This window comes from Myotis brandtii, unplaced genomic scaffold (assembly GCF_000412655.1).
Source record: "Myotis brandtii unplaced genomic scaffold, ASM41265v1 scaffold220, whole genome shotgun sequence".
NCBI classification, from domain to species: domain Eukaryota; kingdom Metazoa; phylum Chordata; class Mammalia; order Chiroptera; family Vespertilionidae; genus Myotis; species Myotis brandtii.
The window spans coordinates 134,670-154,177 of NW_005358250.1; the positions used below are offsets into that span (position 1 = coordinate 134,670).

At 50.7% G+C, this 19,508-nt stretch overlaps 1 protein-coding gene across 4 annotated transcripts in view; it reads right to left on the reverse strand.

The window, feature by feature from the left end:
• The window catches only part of RIMS3 (regulating synaptic membrane exocytosis 3), a 39,099-nt gene that overhangs the window by 16,577 nt on the left and 3,014 nt on the right, over window positions 1–19,508 (reverse strand). For 2 of the 4 annotated variants that reach the window (XM_005866029.2, XM_014539524.1), the window contains exons 2-3: window positions 5,482–5,658; window positions 851–1,098 (exon numbers count right to left, since the gene is read on the reverse strand). In XM_005866029.2, coding sequence (XP_005866091.1) covers window positions 851–1,067 — 217 coding nt within the window. In that variant the 5' untranslated portion in view covers window positions 1,068–1,098; window positions 5,482–5,658. Of the gene's footprint in view, window positions 1–850; window positions 1,099–1,778; window positions 1,824–5,481; window positions 5,659–8,403; window positions 8,478–19,508 lie in introns of those variants that run through there. The other 2 variants (XM_005866028.2, XM_005866027.2) reach the window with 2 other exon arrangements.

The window sequence follows — 19,508 nt, forward strand, 5'->3', positions numbered from 1 at the left end:
GCAAGTATAATACACTTGTCGGGATGTAGCTGATAAAGTGTGTGAATATGGGGTTTTGTGAGATATGGGTGTACACATGTGTGACATGTTTCTGTGACCATGGACACTGTGTGTGTATTTAAGAGAGAGGGAGAGAGGGAGAGGGATAGAGATAGAGAGAGAGAGAGAGAGAGAGAGAGAGAGAGAGAAAGAGAACACTTCAGTGACCTGGGTCTGTCTGTGTTTGTGTGAACTGCATGATGACTGGCTTTATGTGTGACCATGTACAGTGTGAATGACTATCTTGTCCTTTCCTGCCAGTAGGGGTGGCTTGCTTAAGCAACTGAGCACACTATTCATATAAGCAGGTATAACCAAGCAAGGCATGTGTCTTTGTGTGCATCTCTCTCGTGTGACTTTGTAATGTATGTGTGTGACTGTGTAACTACATTTGTGTGGCTCTTTGTACTTAGGAAACTCGGAGATCACCCGTGAGGCTGAATCGTGGGGATGTGTGTGCCTGTGAAGTTGTGACACTTAGCAGAGGGCCAGGACCTGGCAGCTGTTTAATAAACAAATGCTGAATAATGTGTAAGTTTGTGCATGGACGTGGCACAGGGTAATGGTTAGGAGCATGAACTCAGAAGCCCAAATGCTGGGGTTTGAATGCTCCTACTAGCTATGTAGTTTGGGGCATCTTACTTCCCTTCTCTGTGCTTCAGGACTTGCCTCACAGCGTTACATGAGGATTCAATGAGTCGGGTCATGTACTGGACCTAGAATAGCACCTGGTATATGGTAAGTGCTACATAAGTGTTTGTCCCTGGGTGCAAGGTGACCCGCCCCGCCCTGGTGCCCCACGCCCCCTCACCAGGCTGGGGGAGCTGGAGCGTGCTCTTGCTCCACTGGGTCAGGCCCACAATGGCCACCATCTTGGCGCCGAGGCTGCTACGCCGCTTCTTAGCAGTGGTGGTCCCGGGCCCGGCCCCGGCCTGCTGAGATCCGCAGATTTCACTGCTGATGCTGGAGCTCCGAACCACATTCCTGGGGCCTGCAGCCGAGGCTGGATCTGGCTCCCCGTTAAACATGGTCCCAGGGCCGGCAGAGCCTCAGGCAACTCTATGGGGAGATAAAGAGACAAAGGGGGTCCCACATCAGACCCCTGGGCCCTCTACTGCAGCCACCTCTTTGCTGTGTGACCTCGGGCAGATCACCCGGCCTCTCTGAGGTTGTGAGGCTTCAATGAGCAAATAAATGTAAAGAGTGTTCACAGAGTCTGGCTCAATAAATGAAACTATTCTTATTAGCACATGGCTACCCTGGCAAGCAACGGGGTTTGGTGGTAAAGGCAGAGGCTGTGGAGTTAAATGTCCCACTCTTGAATTCCAAAGGCCTCTACACCAGTGGTTCTCAACCTTCCTAATGCCCCGACCCTTTAATACAGTTCCTCATGTTGTGGTGACCCCCAACCATAAAATTATTTTCGTTGGTACTTCATAACTGTAATTTTGCTACTGTTATGAATCGTAATGTAAATATCTTGATATGCAGGATGTATTTTCATTGTTACAAATTGAACATAATTAAAGCATAGTGATTAATCACAAAAACAATATGTAATTATATATGTGTTTTCTGATGGTCTTAGGCGACCCCTGTGAAAGGGTCGTTCGACCTCCAAAGGGGTCGCGACCCACAGGTTGAGAACCACTGCTCTACACACTAGCTGTGTGACCTTGGGACCAACAACCCGGGGTTTCGGTGAACACTTCAGCAAAACAAGAAGTACAAGCACTTACCTCATAGGATTGTCCTAGGGATTAAATCGGTGCCTGTGAAAGTGCCTGGAACAGCATCAGGCATAGAGTAAACATTCAGTAAGTGTTAGCGATTGTTAATTCACAGCCAATAATAACAACAGGGAGAGCAAAACTGGCTCCAGCCTGTGCAGGCTGCGAGGAGGTCCTCCTGCTTGAAAGGGAGGGCACAGAGGGGTATAAAGAAGCAGGCAAGAGGCCCCCTTAACTGCACTACTGAGCAGCAGCCACTATAAGCTCTTTAGCCTATTTCCTCCCAATCTCTTTTCTATGCATCTACAAAAACAATGGAATTCATACTACAAATACAATTTTATATCCTGGTATTTCTCATTTATCCTTATATCACAAACATTTCCCAATGTCATTAACACTTTGTATAATTTTTTAAAATAAATGGTTTTTTTAAATGTTTTTAAAATATATATTTTCATTGATTTTAGAGAGGAAGGGAGAGGGAGAGAGAGAAACATCAATGATGAGAGAGAATCATTAATCGGCTGCCTCCTGCATACCCCCTACTGGGGATCAAGCCCACAATCCGGGCATGTGCCCTGACTGGAATCAAACTGTGACCTGGTTCATAGGTCGATGCTCAACCACTGAGCCACACTGGCTGGAGGGCTTAATGTTTAAATGTTTTGATGCCCAAACATCCCATTGTATGGAGGTAGCATAATTAACTGAAACATTTCAATATAGTTACTTCTTAGATCAGTTCCAATTTTCTTCTTTCTCTCTCTGTTTCTCCATCCCCCTCTTTCCTTCCCTCCTGTCTTTTAAACCACACAGCAATAAACATTCTACATTGATTTTTTTTTCTGCTTATTTCCTTAGGATTGATTCCCAGAAATGGAGTGACTAGTTTAAGGGGGTGTGGACACTGCTGGTAGCTTCCCCAACATCCATTCTCTCTCCCTGCTTCCTGACACACCGGTTTTATCCAGTACCACCCTACCACCCCGTCTTGATTAGTTTAAGCTAATCAATGAGTGTCAGTCACCTTGGTAACTCTTACTGATCCATGTGACAAAGTTGGCCTAATCTGATTTAAGGGAAAGATTTGGTTTCCATGATTACAAGAGAGGTGGAGGTGTCTCTCTCTCTCTCTCTTTCTCTCTGTGTGTGTGTGTGTGTGTGTGTGTGTGTGTGTGTGTGTGTGTGTGTGTGTGTGTCCTGCTTCCCCTAGGGAAGGCCCAGCCATAGGATGAAGCCAGTGTGCTGAGGGCAGCACAGCACAAAGACAGAAAAGGCCTCGGGCCACCCTAAGCTGGCCTTTCTGTTATGTGAGATAATGTATTTTCCTTTGCTTAAGTCAGTTTGAATCAGGGTTCTCTGTTACATCCAAAAGCATCTTACCTGATACCAAGCGCACAAACATTTTTTGATTCTTGGAATATATTGCTAACTTCCTTTCCAAAGTATACAAATGGACCCCCCTTAGCTGCATTCAACAAATATTTAAGCCCTTAAACTTCCAAGGCCTATGCTGAGTGCCAAAGATACAGTAGTGAGCCAGGCCAACTTCACCCTGCCCTCCCAAAGCCTCCACTCCAGGAGGAGATAGATAGTAAACAACTAATAACGCAATTAAGTATTTCAGGGCGGTTCTGATGAGTGTAGGGGAGAGGACAGGGGGCCCTGGGAGCCACTCTGGGGGCCAGGCAGCAGGCATCTTTGGCTCTGTGTTGTAGAGGTGGGATCTCTGGTATCAGCCCTAGGATTGGCCGAAAGTCCGATGCTCAGGCCGAGTATTGGAGAGGAGGCTGCTCTAGCATGCTCTGCGCCCAGTCCTCCAGGCTCTGTCCCGGCTTACAGTGTTTTCCCCAGGGCAGCTCCCCATCCCAGGGCTCAGGGGCACTTTGCTTGACCCTCTGCCCTCAGGTCTGTCACCCTGAGGAAACCCAACTTTTCAAAAGCACAAAGAAAGGGGTGGGAAAGGGAAGGCACCCCTCCAGCTAACGAGGAAGACAGATCCTAGGCAGCTGCAATGGCTGCCTGGTCTTCCGGTCGGTGGGGCTCCTGCGGGCTGGGAATTAGGGCTGCCAGTGGGGATGAGTCAAAGCCGTGTCTTGCCTTCTTTGTGGCTGTCTGGACTGTTCTCACTCACCCTGCGATGTGTGCAGAGCCCCGGATTATATTTCTCCATCCATCCCCCATCAACATTGCAGCTAATGGAAAGTCCCCTGGACTTAGGCCTATGATGATCTCTTCTCTTTCCAATTCTAGTGCCAGTTGGGGTGTGTTTTGGGGCATCTGCATGGCCTTTTGGTGGATGGTGGGAGAGCACTTATCTGATACTTTGAATCTGCTATAGCGTAAGCCTAACTTGCTCTTGACAGTATTTGTTAGACGTGTGGTTATCTCCATGTCACAGATGAGAAAACTGGCTCTCAGAGATGTGGAGGCCTAGCTCATCCAACTCAGCTAAGAAGTGGCAAGGCCTGCACTCGGACCCAGGTCTCCGGTTTCCACAAAGAGTCAGACACACTCTGCAGCCCCTGCCCCTTCAACCCAGAACCCACCCCAACATGTGGGCTTTGCCCTGAGTCTCTGGGTTCTTTGAGAAAACTGCCCCAGAGCAGCCAGACTACAGGACACTCAGGTACACCACTCCCAGGGGACGAATAGGTAGGAGGCTAAGGGACAAAATTCCTGACCCTGCCAACCCAGGGACTCATATTTCCTCATGAATAATCCATGGCACCAACAAGCGGATGGCTTGACATCCAGGACTCTGCACCCTCCAGAGCCACATTCTCGTCTTTAACCACCCAGGGGCCTGAGAGCTGATGAGTGCCTGGAGGGCAGAGTCTGTGAGCACACATGCAGGGGCAGGCTCAGGACGGGGCTCTAGTTGCTTCTATGGCAGCCAGTCCAGCTCAAGAAGGACAAGACAGAGAGACAGACAGAGCTGGCCACCTGGCCCCTATGAGGAAGGAAGTCCTACTGCATAGCAACCCCTGAGCCATCAGGCTACAGGGACAGGAAAAGGGCAGCAGGCAGAGGGGGCCAGAAGGATACAGAACACAGAACCTCACGTTCTGGTGGTTTAAAAGATTGCTGATTGAATGACATCCTTTCCACAGAAACCACTTCAACAATTCCCACCTCTGAGCAGGACTCTCCTTTCCCAGCCCAGTTTAGGGCACCCCAAGGAAGGGAGTTGTCCCCGGATCTCGTTGGATCAGGGGGCCTTGCTGTCAAGTTCTCCCTGCTGACCCTGCTCTGTGGCTACAGCAGCATCTACAACTACAGCGCAGACTCACCCTCTGGAGCAGCGGTCGACAACCTTTCGGACCTCACGGACCACGAGTGGTCCGCGGACCACCAGTTGGCAACCGCTGCTCTGGAGGAAGCTGCTGCCCTGGCTGCTGCTCTGACTCCCGCCAAAGCCCCACACTAGCAAGTACCGCCCCAGTTCCCCACCGAACAAGCCTTGTTTTCTTCCCGGCCCTTGATGTTTGGCCGAGGTCTGAGTACCCAGCTGATGAGAACGAGCTCAGGAGTTGAAACTGATTTGCCGTCCCTTTTCCATCCTGAGCCTTTCATTTTGTGAAGTTGGAAATCAAGGTCCAGAACGGAAGACACACCCAGCCCCAGAAGGTTGGTGACAAATCAGAGCTCCAACCCAAGGCTCCTAACTCCCAGATTCCATATCACCTTGAAGAAAACCCAAACTCACCAAACTGATGGCTCTGCGCGTGGTGTTCCACATCACAGGGGGCTGTGCCCCTCCTAACAGCACTCCCCTAGGGCATTGACAGGAGGCTTCTGTTAACTTCTTCTGGGACACCAGTTTTCAAGAAAGGAGGTGAAGGCAATCAGGGTAGCTCCCAGGAGGAGGTGATGTGATAAGACTCTGGAAGGAAAGAGGAGAGCTTAGAGGAGGGACTAGAGAAGACATCTGTCTTCAAGGGCTTCCAGTAACTCGTGGAGTAAAAAGACAAACTTTGGACATAGCTGTATGACCTCGGGCAAACCATTTCAACTCTCATTCTGTTTCCTCCTTCATAAAACTGTCCAAACTCCTGGGTCCTCCCCTCCCCGACCACGCCACCCTCCCTCCAGGCCTTTAGGAACCTTTAATGTCAAGCTGCTGGAGCTGAAGCTCCACCCACAACTTTAAGACTTCTAACACATGGAGGACTCATGTTAATCAGCTCTAGACCCTATTCTCCCTTCCTCTGTCCTCCCCCTGACTAATGGGGTCTGTGTTCTTCCCCAGATACTCTGTAACATGCCCAGCAGTCAGGAATGTTAAGGGTAGGTGGAGTGGGGAGCAAGGGGTGGGGACTCCTGACTCCACCCCCAGCCATGTGACCCTAAGCAAGTCACTCAGCTTCTCTGAACCTCCATCTCCTCTTCTATAAAATGCACCTACTGGCCACCTGGACCCAGCTGGACTCCCAGGCTGGACTGGGGAGCAGGTGAGATCATGAGGAGCAGGAAAGCATAGTGATTAAAAACCCAGGTTGGCCCTAACCGGTTTGGCTCAGCTGATAGAGCGTCGGCCTGCAGACTCAAGGGTCCCAGGTTTGATTCTGGTCAGGGGCATGTACCTCGGTTGCGGGCACATCCCCAGTAGGGGGCGTGCAAGAGGCAGCTGATCGGTGTTTCTCTCTCATCGATTTTTCTAACTCTCTATCCCTCTCCCCTCCTCTCTGTAAAAAATCAATAAAATATATTTTAAAAAAAACACCCAGGTTGGTTTGGCTCAGTGGATAGAGTGTCGACCTGCAGACGGAAGGGTCCTGGGTTTGATTCCGGTTGAGGGCACATGCCTGGGTTTCGGGCTCAATCCCCAGTAGGGTGTGTGCAGGAGACGGCCAATCAATGATTCTCTCTCATCATTGATGTTTCTCTCTCTCCCTGTCCCTTCCTCTCAGAAATCAATGAAAATACATTAAAAAACAAACAACAACAACAAAACACAAAAAACCCAGGCTTTGGAGGCAGACAGACTTAGTTCAAAACCTAGAACTGCCATTTATAAGCTGTATGACACAGGGACATTTCCTTAACAAACCTCCTGAGCCTACCCTTCCTCATCTCTAAAGTGGGAATAATGACAGCCTTAGGATTCTTAGCTGAAATATTATAAAATAAGGATTGGTCCGTGTTAAATGCTCACTTGGGCAGTTACATTATTACTACAGTGGGGCCTTGACTTATGAGTTTCATTCGTTCCGAGACCGAGCTCGTTAAGGAGCTCGTTAAGGAGCTCATTAACTCAAATTACTCTATCACCTCAACGCAAAAAATCGGCCGAGAGATAGCTGGTATCTCAAAAAATTCGTTAGTCGGGACACTCGTAAGTCAAGGTCCCACTGTACTCATAAGGGTGCCTTTGTAAACGGCAAAGAACTGCACAGGTGTTAGTGCTTATGGGTCTGGATTACACACCAGATGCAACCACTTCACGAGGAGGCTCAGAGACCAACAGGGTCACCTCCCACTCCAGCTCTGGGTGCTTCCTGAGTGTGGAAGCGCTGGGTCCCTGGCCTCTCAGTGGAGTGGGGGCTGCCATGTGAGGCTGTGCTCTCTTTTGCCAGCATCTTCATGCCTGGGCCCTCGCTGGATGCTGGACCTGGCATTTGAGACCCCTGCCCCGACCCCAATCCTGCGTACTACATCACCCATGCCACTCTGCCCATGTCAGAGGCCAGTGCCTGCATCCACAGAAGGGGAGAGGAGTTCCCTTGTTTCTAGAATTTCCTTTCCCCCTCAGGGACATACTGGTGGGTAAGAGGGCTGGTACGTGGTGGAGAGGAAGGCTGGGCTGAAGGAGCACACCCAGCCTGAGTGGGGAACACTGTGCCAGCTCAGCTCTTCTCCTGATTGTCTAACCGTTATCTCCCCCAAGCAGGCTCACACACACACTACACACACACACACACACACACACACACACACACACACACACACACACACACACACACACCCCGGGAGAGAAACAGGGCACAGAGTTTCAAATTTGTGATCACAGGCCATACAGGCCCACACAGGTGATACACACTTAAAGACACAATCACATGCACACATACCTTTAAAATACTCAGCCACACCAAGGCACACAGCCCGGCCAGCATGGCTCAGTGGTTGAGCATTGACCTATGAATCAGGAGGTCATGGTTCAATCTCTGGTTGGGGCACATGCCCAGGTTGTGAGCTCGATCCCCAGTAGGGAGCATACAGGAGGCAGTCGATCAATGATTCTCTCTCAACATTGATGCTTCTATCTGTCTCTCCCTCTCCCTTCCTCTCTGAAATCAATAAAAATATATTTAAAACACACACACACACACACACACAGGCACACAGAAGCAGCCACACTGATAGCCACAGGCCTTCACACAACCACATCTACACACACACACACACACACACACACACCCTCCCATTGGCCCTCTCCAGTCCAAAGACACAGGAAGAGCTCTATCCCTTTAGAGGGCAGGTTCCCAGGAAGTGTCTTACCTGGATCTGTGGGTTCCCTTGGTCAAGGCACACACACCAGCTCTAAGCTGGTGCTTGTGTGAGCTTGAACACACACACACACACACACACACACACACACACACATGCTCCAGCCCCCAATCTCACCCACCTGGCCCCCATCCCAGCAGGCCGGACAAAGGAGCTCATCGGTGAGGTTTGTGGTGAGGAGATGAGAAGGCTGGCAGGGAGCAGCTGCTGTCACCATGGCTACCGAACTGACCCACTTCTTCTCCACCCAGCCTGGCCCACCCCATCACACACAGTAAAGGGGCAGCCCTCTGAGGGTGTGGTAAGGGATGGACTGAGCATCAGATAGGCTGCGCCCTGCATGGGAAGGCAATATCCAGACATCCCTTGAGGAGAGCAGGGTGCTAAAGAGATGGCCCCTGCGAGACCTAACCCCTGGTCTCCCCCAGCATCAGGGTCTCTGGCCTCAGGGACCCACATGGGTCATGCACCTGCCCTGGACACATTCTCAGACACAGTTCTCACAGCAGGGCAGGGTGTGGAGTGGCCAGGCCCAAACCTGTGTCCCCCAGACTCCAAGGACTCAGGACTACATAGTGAGGCAGACTCAGAGCTGGGTGAGCCCTGTGTCCTGTTGGGAACGAGGTTCCTGAGGGCAGGGCTTGCCTGCCCCCCTCAGGCCAGGGGTTGCTGGGGCTTGGCCATGCATCTTCCCTCAGAGACGGGGACATGGAGGAACAACAAGCCCTCAGACAGCTCAGTCTTGTGAAGAACAGCTCACAAAGCAGAATGAATCACTCCTGTGTGACAGCCTCCCGTAGCTCCCCACTGCCTTCAGGAGAAAGTAAAAACCCCTCACCAAGGCCTACGAGCCAAGTGACCCAACTCACCCCGTGCTCTTGCCCCTCCTCTGTATTCCAGTCACACTGGCCTTCTTTTCATGCCTTTGTCAGCAGTCTGCCTGGAGTGCTCTTCTCCAGCCTGCCTCCACCCTCCTGCTCTGAGGCCCCGATGTCTGCTGCACTGCCTGGGCCTGGCTGATCCCTCCGCATTGCTCAGTCCCAGTTTGAATGTCATTTCCTAGGAGAGTCTCCCCAGATGAGGTGAGTCCCATGTCATGCTCCCCTAGACTCTGTACTATCCCTGCCTGTTGTGGGTTGCATTGTGTCGCCACACAAAAGATATGTTGAGGTCCTAACCCTGGTATCTCAGAGTATGACCTCAGAATAGGGTCATTGCAGATCTGATTAATTAGGTTGAGCTCATTCTGGAGTAGAGTGGATCTGTAATCCAATATGAACAATGTCCTTATAAGAAGCTAGCCATGGCCCCGCCAGTGTGGCTCAGTTGGTTGAGCATTGTCCCATGTACCAGGTTGCCAGTTTGATTCCTGGTCAGGGCTCATGCCCGGGTTGCAGGCTTGATCCCCAGTAGGGGGGCATGCAGGAGGCAGCTAATTGATGTTTCACTCTCACATCCATGTTTCTATCTCTCTCTCCCTCTCCCTTCCTCTCTCTGGAATCAATAAAAACATATTATATATATGTAAAAAAGAAGCTGGCCATGTGAAGACAGAGATATCTAGGAAGAAAGCATTGACAATGGAGGCAGAGATTAGATGATGCAGCAACAAGCCAAGGCTGTCACCCAAATCCTGGAGAGAACCATGGAACAGAGCATCCCTCAGAGCTCTCAGAAGGAACCAACCTGGCCAACACCTGGATTTTGGACTCTAGTCTCCAGGATTGTGAGAAAATAAATGTATGTTGTTTAAGCCATCTAGTCTACTGCACTTTGTTACAGCTGCCTTAGGAAACTAACACACTGTCATTCCTAACTTGTTCAGCCCCCTGGCTGTGAGCTGCTTAGAAATAGGAGCCACTTCGTCTTCTCCATCCTAAATCCCCAGTGCCTGGCACAGATCTGGCATATAGTAGGGCTCTGTAAATATTTGATGAATGACTGAATGGTGACCTAAAATAAATATGAAATTAACTGTATTTATAACTGGGTAGAATTGTAATTCATTTTTATTTCCTTCATGTGACATACTATGTTTTTTAAAGTTACCTCTTTAGAAATGGTATTAATGTTATCATCAAGAAAAAACTAAGTACCTATTTTTATTTGCAAAATGTACATTAAAATAACAGACATTTATACCACTGTGCATTTTGTTAAGAGGGAAAAGTTCTGCTCTATGCTTGATAACTGCTTTTTTATTGATTAATTGATTCTTCTTTATGTCACCAGAGTGCTTTCCGGCATCCGATTTACAGAGTTCGAGCTCTGGGGACTTGTGAAACATAGGTTCCAGGCGGAAAGGATCCAGGCAGACTATGCATGCTTCTCACCGCCTCTGTTACCCACTGCCTCTCAGAGCTGGTGGGATCGGGCCAGATGTGGCACCTGGCACTGACAGGGCTGCTAGACTTGTCACTTGATAAGGCCACCAGCCCTAGTCAAAGACACTCCCAAACAAAAGCAAGCTCCTCCCCTCAGTGAATGCACAGCCCAGTGCCTCGCAAATTGAATGTGCACGTGAATCACCTGGGCGTGTTGCTGAAATGCAGATTCTGATTCCATGGGCCCCAGGTGGAACGTGGGATTCTGCATTTCTTACAAGCTCTCGAGGCACTGAGAGATAAAGATAACATTCTCTGGTTGTTCTGCAGAAGGAGTGAACTCTTTCGGATGGGGAGACCAGAGAAAGCATCATGGGGCAAAGCACTGCAGAGCACCTCAAAAGATAGGGGGGATCTGGAGAGGCAGAGGGGGCAGGAAAGAGGTGGGAACTACCTGGGAAGATCCAGAGAGAAAACTTTAGGTTCAGAGACTGGTGCAGTTGGCATGGGAAGTAAGTACAACTGTGAAGAGAGGGCTGGAAAGGTAGGCTGGGAACAGCCAATGAAGGGCTCCGAATGAGGGCTGAGAGGCTTGGCTTTAATCCTGGAGGGAGTGAAATCTGACATGACTTAGATGCAGTGTCTTACAGAAATCAATCTGACACTGAGTGCAGAATCAGAAGAAAGCCTGACAGCAGGAAGAGCAGTCAGGAGGCCGGTAAGAAGGGCTGCACTGCTTCATAGTGCAGGTGTCGAGGAAAAGATGACCAGGAGTCACGGGAGGGCTTGGGGGCTACCTGGAGTTCGTGATGGGACAAGGTTGGGGAGAGGGAAAAAACCAGAATCCAAAATGATGTACAGGAAGGGTGGGAACTGAGAGGTGCCATCAGCAGAGCCTGAGGCCCCGGAGGAAAAAGTTGGCTTAAGGGGAAGATGAGTCCCCATTTTAGATATGATAAGTCTGAGGTAATACTGCAACTCCCACACGGAGGCGTTGGGCTGGTAAGCAGATGCACTGGAGCTCAGAAGGGCAATGTGCGTGGGCAGGTTTTGGGTATGTTCCCCAGAGGGAAAACTGGGATACGGGAAGGAAGGAGAATGCCCAGAGAAGGGTATAGAGTGAGGAAAGGGCCAGAGATAATGCCCAGAGTTAGGAGGGAAATGAAATCCATTGAAGGGTGGAGAATCAGTGGTTAAAAGTGGGAGAACTCAGAGAAGATGCATGAGTACACAGATGACCAACCTGGAGACCCCACCGCACCCTGACACTGGGATCAAGGCCTGCCCAGCCCAGCCCAGCCCAGGATGCAGCAGGGAGGCCGGGGAGCACCCTTACTCTCTCCTAGGAGTAGGGGAAGTCCAGGGCTGAAAATGAGCACAGTTCGAATGGAAAGAAGACTTTGGATGGGTACAGAAAGGGGCTAGATCCCCTGGGGAGGTCCAGGCTGCAGGAGGATCCCAAGGGTCCTGGGGCCCCCAAGCACTTATTCTGGCTCAGCCCAAACTCAGGAGGACAATCCCTCCAGCCAAACGCACACACAGGACAGAGTCACACCCAGGCGGCTACAGAACCCCTCCCCCAGGGGGAGGACAGGGAAGGTGGGGGAAGAGGCCTTCGGAACAAAGCCTTATTTCCGGGGAGTACATACTTTATCAGTCCACTAGGAGAGTGAGCAGAGAGAGACACTACTAACAAGCACACAAGGACCACAGGTGTAAATTAGGACTATCCCAAGCAAATCCAGCTGGGTCCGTGGTTGGCAAACTGCGGCTCGCGAGCCACATGCGGCTCTTTGGCCCCTTAAGTGTGGCTCTTCCTAAGCCTTAGGAGTACCCTAATTAAGTTAATAACAATGTACCTACCTATATAGTTTAAGTTTAAAAAATTTGGCTCTCAAAAGAAATTTCAATCGTTGTACTGTTGATATTTGGCTCTGTTGACTAATGAGTTTGCCGACCACTAAGGTGGTCATCCTAGCCCTGGGAATCCTGGATCTCAACACAATACCCATTTGGTCCCTGCTCCTCCTAGATGAGGTGGTGGAGCTAACAGACAGGCTAGCTCATCCTCCGAGGCAGGCCTCCTCCAACCCCCCGCCCCCCTGCCCCCAGTCCCGGCTGAGGGCCCTGGTGGATGGGGAAGTTTCTCTGCCTCCCAGCCCCGCCCCAGTCTGAGCTCCGAAGCCCCCGTGGGGAGACACAGCAGCACCAAGGACAGCAGCCAGCCGTGGCTCGCTCCCGAGCTACCCGTCTTTTTTTTTTTTTTTTTTTTTTTTTTTTAATTGCTGGGGCGCCGCTAGGCCTGATCAATATTTCATGGGGGTAGGGGCTCGGGTTACTAGCTTCACGCCAAGCTGGAAGGCGCCGCCTGCGCCTGCCACCAGCTCTGGGGACCCTCCTTGGGAACTCAGCACACCCGCAGACCAGCCCAAGCAGACACCGCCCTCAATGTACTCCCATTTTCCCAACACCTCTCTGCTCCCTCCCACCACGTCCCTTTCCAGGGCACAAAGACCCACGTGCACAGCACACACCTTCAAGCAGCCACTCAGATACACCACATAGCCAGACACACACTGTACAAAGACGACGGCATACACAAAACAACAGGCACACCACACCCAGCAAGCAACCAACCTACACACACACACACACACACACACACACACACACACTACATGGAGATGCATTTGCCACAGACCCATGTGCACATCACACACAGACACATGAGACACCCTGCCACACACACTGCACAAAAACTCACGCATGGAGAACCTCAGACACAGGACCCAACAGACACACACATCACACAGCCCACACACACGGCCATGCACACACGCACACACATACAATATCTCTCACGGAGACCCCCAGACATGTCATCCAGAGCTACATTCACCACAGACACACACATCACACGCACATATACATACAAACTTAAACTCTCTCACACACATACACATGCACATACAATATGCCTTCACGGAGACCCGCAGACATTAACCTTGAATATATACTAGTAAGCACATGCCCTGCACTACAAGGCCCCTGCCCCCTCCCGGAGCCCAGGCCTGCGCTCCCACTGTGAACATGGGACTGGGGTGGGGACAGGCAGCTGTTGGGCCCTGTGGATAAACCCTGGGGTCAATGCTCAATCCTCAGGAACAGGCAGTCAGCAGCACAGAGGTGGGGCAGGTGAACAGGGACCTTTGAGACCCCAAATCCTCCTGACTTCTCTGTCCCTAGGCACCAAGTTCTGGGGCATGAAGCTCTGGGGACAGCCTTAGTGCTCCCTGGGACTCCAGCCTTTGGGAGGTCCTGAGGCCTGTGTTGTGCAAGGAGACCAGGAGACTGTTAAGCCTGCAATGCCTGTTCCCCCAGGAGTGCCCAAGGCCTGATTCAGACAAGGGGGCATCCTACCCCCATCCAGACACCTCAACTCCAAGAGCCCCCCAAGCAGGCTGAGGGAGCAGTGGCACAAATTCTCCTGTCTGCAGGCACAATCATGGCAGGATTCTCTGAAAGAAAGCCAAGCCAGAGCACAGGGCGAGGGGAGGGCTGCAGGCTGGCGCAGCAAGGGGTGAGGGAGAGGTGGCAGGCACCTTCCAGATTATCTAGGCCAGAGGTCGGCAAACTGTGGCTCACGAGCCACATGTGGCTCTTTGCCCCCTTGAGTGTGGCTCTTCCACAAAATACCACGTGCGGGCGCGCACGTACAGTGCGATTGAAACTTCGTGGCCCATGCACAGAAGTCGGTATTTTGTGGAAGAGCCACACTAAAGGGGCCAAAGAGCCGCATGTGGCTCGCGAGCCGCAGTTTGCCGACCACTGATCTAGGACAATGGTCCTCAACTCTGCCATCCCCTGTACCACATCCCGATTTTGCGTTATCTACAGAACACTGTGTGCCCCCCTCCATGCTATCTGTCGAATCTACATATTCCTGAGGTGCTCATTATTTTCTTCAAATTTACACTTTTAACTTAAAAGCATTTACTTTAATTAGAAACTTAGTGTTACCACTGTAAATAGAGAGCCAATATCACTTTTAATAACTAGAAAATGGCAGTAAAATAAATACAGTATTAACAAAGCAGTATTATTTAATTTTAGCTAATTGAGCTGCCAGTCAAGATCTCTTTGTTACAAAGCGGAGGGCAGCGAGCATTGGAAAGTTGGTAAAGACACACTAGCACTACATGACACTTTCTCCTGGCGACAACCTTGGACTTGATAAAGTTGAAAGGGAACCCACTTTCTCACTATGTGAGCCAATGCTATGGAATGGCAGGTCCACGAGCCACGGAAAGTCATCTCAGGTCCCACTCCCCACACTGGGAAGCTCTAGCCTTGTCTGCCTCCTGCAGGAGTTTGGGCACAGTGACCAGCTGGCACTCCGTTGCCACAATCCATTCTGGTAATGACAAGCCTTAGAAAGTGCTCAGCTCTTTCCTATTTACAAACTTCAGTTCTTTCCTATTTACAAACTGTCCTTACACCCAACTCCCAATACCAGACTTGCATCAGGAATTATCATGCCCATTTTTTAATGAGAAAGTTGAAGCTCCAAAAGGTTAAGAGACTTATCCAGAGTCACACAGCTGCACGGGGTAGGCCTACGAGTAGGTGACTCTCAACTTCCACCCAGATGCCCTTTCTGCTCTACCTGCATCCGTCTGTCCCATTCAGGAGCCCTTGCTCTGAACTGACCGATGCTGGGCATAGAGGGAGGATGGATCCTGGTATCTGCCTGGTAACTGAGGCTCTCACAATCCCGAAAGGCAAACAGGCAAGTGAATAAGCAGCTGAAGTTAAGAGACATTAAGAGTTTTTACTCTGGCACCACACTGCTGTGTGTCCCTAGCCTGCAAATGTCACCTCTCTGAACCTGAGTTCCATTGTCTACAAAATGGGTATAATAATACCCATTATAGGGCATGAAGATTAAATGAAATAATGCATGTGCATAATGTCTGGCACAAAGTGCTCAAAAGTATTTATTACTAGAGAAGTACAAAGAATAGAATTAATGCAGGCGAAGAATAACTGAGTGGGGAAGGGGGAGCAGGCATGGCATGGTTCTTCACTGAGGAAAGAAAATGATCTTAGTCTTAAAGGATAAATGTGACTGTTTTGGTAGGAGAACAGTCCGACTGCTCATGCCCTCCTTCTCCCTCTGTCGCCACTCCAAAATTCAAGATCTCAACTCCCTCTGTCTCTGCTCAGGCCTTTGACACGTTCTTCAGAGTCTGCCTGGGCACTGCTGCCCCAGGTAAAGACTCCCCTATAAGTCACAATGCCCAGTCTGTTTCCCCCAGCTGCTGTTCAGATGGAAGGCGGGGGGCCAGGCCCACCCTGGCACGCTAAGGATTCTAGCAGAAATACGTTCCCTGATAGCAAAGACCCCCGCTATCTCTGAGGAAGTTAAGAGACATGGTTGTATGTCTGACTTTGTGATCCTTCCCAGCAGGCTGCCATTGATTGGACCAGGGTGGGCACCTGACCCACTCAGAGCCAATCTGATCTTCTGCAAGTTTGGGCTTGTATCTGTCAAGTCCTGAATGTGGCTGGAACCGAGGGGCACAATACAGGAACTATAGGTAGCCCTGTGTCTGGAAAAGCAGCGAAAACCTAGTCTGTGGAGACAGAAAGGTAAAGGCAGACAATAAGGTTGCTTCCATTTTTCCTGGCCTACTGGTCCCACTTCCCAAAGGCTAATGCTTTTTCTGGCCCTCGGTTCCCAGGAATCCCTTGTGTCCTCATAATAAACCCTCTGTATGACTGAAGCTGGCTTGAGTGAGTTTCTGTATACAAGCAAAGACCTAATTAAGACAGGGAAGAAGCCGGGAGCTAGAGAACCAAAGATGATCAATCCTGAAGAAAAATAATCATGGTGCCTGCATGGGGGGAGCTCGGTTTAACAGGGGACAGGAGGGAGAGATGCAGACACAGTACAGATGCGGCCCAGGGAGGAGGGCTAAGTCTGCCTGGGGAGGGCCGGGAGGGTTCCTCAGAGGCTTCACTGCAAAGGTGGCAGCTGAGCTGGTTTTGAAGAATAAAGGACTTTCTCCAGGGAGACAACACAGGGGTGGGGAGGCATTACAGGCAGAGGAACAGCAAGTGCTGAGGCACAGAGGCATAGAACAGCCTGCTGTGTTAGAGGAACTGCCAGGAGTTCAAAGTGTGGTGGGGGAGCAGGGGAGATGAGGCTGGAGTCTCGCAGATCACAAAGGGCTTTGAACACCATGCTAAGAAGCTACCGGAATGGGGAGCTACCGGAAGTATTTTAAGTAGCAGGGGGTGACAGGGTCAGCTCTGTGTTTTAGAAAGATGGCTCTGTGGCTGTAATGAGAAAGGACTGCAGAAGGCAGGCCAGGCAGGATGCTGAGAGGTCAGTGAGTTTGCTAAGCGATGATTCACCTATTCCTTCATTCACTGAACAACTCACTGCGTACCTACTATGTGCCGGGGCTAAGCAAATCAGGACTCCTGACCCCATGGAGTTCACAGTCTAGCAAGAAAGAGAGACAAGGAAAAGCAATTCAAGTGTAATGAGTGTCATGAAGAAGAACGAGGTCCTGCGGAGCGGGACGGTGTTCAGTTTCCGGTTTTCAGGCTTTGCTGCGGAAATGGTGTTTGAGCTGGTATCTACAGGATAAAGAGGAATAAGCAGGGCACCAGAGGAGGAGTGCACTTCAGGGTGAGGGGACATGTGTGAAGTCCTGCAGCTGAGGGAGAGGGATAATGGTGCAAGATGATACAAAACGATAGGCAAGGACCAGATCACACAAGGCTTTGTAAATGACGTCAGAGATTGGCTTTTATTCCAAGAAGTCTTGGAAGGGTCTTAAGCAGGGAAATGATATAAACATTTATGTTTAGAAGATCACAGTGTGAAAAGTGAAATGAAGCGAGGCAAGAACAGAAACATCAGGTGAGCAGCTTAGGAGGCTGTCACAGTGGTCCAGGTGAGGGTTAATGGCGGTCTGGAAGGAGGGGGTGGGGCAGGGAGAGGGATGACAGATTGGTAAGATATTCAGAACCAATAGGACTTGCTGAGGATTGGCTGTGGGATGTGGGGGTGAGGTGTCCAGGAGAACTTCCAGCTTTCCAGCTTGAACAAGTGGGTGGGAGGTGGTGGCAGAGAAGAGCTGGGGACACTGGAGGCAGAGCAGGTGCCTGCAGATGGAGCTGTGGACCTAGGTTGGGAGCTGAGGTTGATTGTGTCACATCTAAATGTGGCCCAGGAAGCAGTTATAACTGCAGGTCTTGAGCCCAGAAGAGATAAAGTCAGTAGAGTAAATGAGATTACCCTGGTGGTGGGGTAGAGTGTGCAATAGAGTAAGAAAAGGGGCCTGGGTAGCTCTGAGAAATCATGGTAGCAGCAGGGCCCAGGGGCAGAGTGACCGGGAGTTCTGGGCTTAGAAAATCAGAACCATGAAATCCAAAGGGTACTTCGCTCAGGCCTGGGAGGCATCTGGCTTTGGTCCCACCTTTCCTGGCCAAGCATGACGCCTCGGCACAGGCACTTCCCAGCTGAGACAGCCCTCCCTTCCCCACCGCATCTTCCTCCTTGGCGAAGTCCAAGTTATCCTTCAGACCTAGCCCAGGGGGCCCCTCTTCCTAGTTGACAACTTCCCTGATCTAGGCATGCGCTCTGCGGTCCAACAACCTGGGTTTGGATCCCAGCTCTGCCTCTGGCCAGGAAACATAACCTCACTGTCCTCAGCTACAGAACAGAAATAACAGTAGTACCTACCTCATCGGGCTGTGTGAAGATGAGCATGTAACGTGCTTAGCAGAGAACCTAGCACACAGTAAGCACTAAATAAATGTTACTATTATTAACATCACACCCACTTTGGGACAGTTAGTCATGTCCTCCACCTTATGCCTCCTCCACTTCGGAACTATTTGCAGGCCGGTGTCCCTCCCTGCCTCTTCCTACCCAACTTGTGGGGCTGTATAATGCAGGGCCCAGTGCTAAACCAAAATGTGGGACTCCTTGTTCAAAATTATTAAGAATTTCAAAATTATTAATTATTATTAAGACAGCAGAATATTAAGGCAAGTGTGGGATTCTTCTAAGTGGGATCCTTCCTGTGCAACCAGAGACTCATGAAACCAACCCTGTCCTTGCACCCAGCCAGCCCCGGGCCTGGGCCTGGCCCAAGTAGGTGTCAACCTTCATGCAATAGAGTAAAAATGCCAGCTGACAACTGAAATGGTTTCGTGATTTCCATCTGGAATTTCATTGTATCCTTCCCATAGAGAGATAACATCAATCCCCTTTTAGAGTCGAGGACATTGGAGTTCAGAGACGGGGTGTGCCTTCCAGCTGGAATGTGAACATAGGGTAGTTGGCTCCAAAGCCCTGCCCGGTGCCCTCTGGCTCCACAGGGAGGTCAGGAGAACCTGACCCCGAGGGATGAACTTCGTCAACAAGACCCCGAGGGAGGGAACTGGAGGGACTGGGACTGGTTCCCTCCCTCCTGGGATGAGCCACATAAACAACCAGCTCCCTGGGCACCAGGGCTGCTGCACAGGGAAAGGGGTAGGACAAGGCAAAAGGTCACTCCTGAGAAGGTTGTGCCTGAGGGCCATAGACCCCTGCCCACACTCTCTGGAAATCAGACCCAGTCTGCTCTGCTTAAAACTGTTCAGAGACCGCCCTTGGCCTCAGGGCTGTTCCCAAGTCTTTATATCCTGCTAGACCAGGGAGTTCTGGCCTGGCTGTGTTGACACCTTCCCCCTCTCTACTCTCTCCACTGTTGTCACCCCCCTCCCCACCACACGAAGGCTGTAGCTCACAACATTCCCTTTCCTCATCACTTCTTTGTCTCCTCAACTCCTTGTCACCCTAGGATTCCTGAACCCCCCCCCCCCCCCCCCCCCCCCCCCC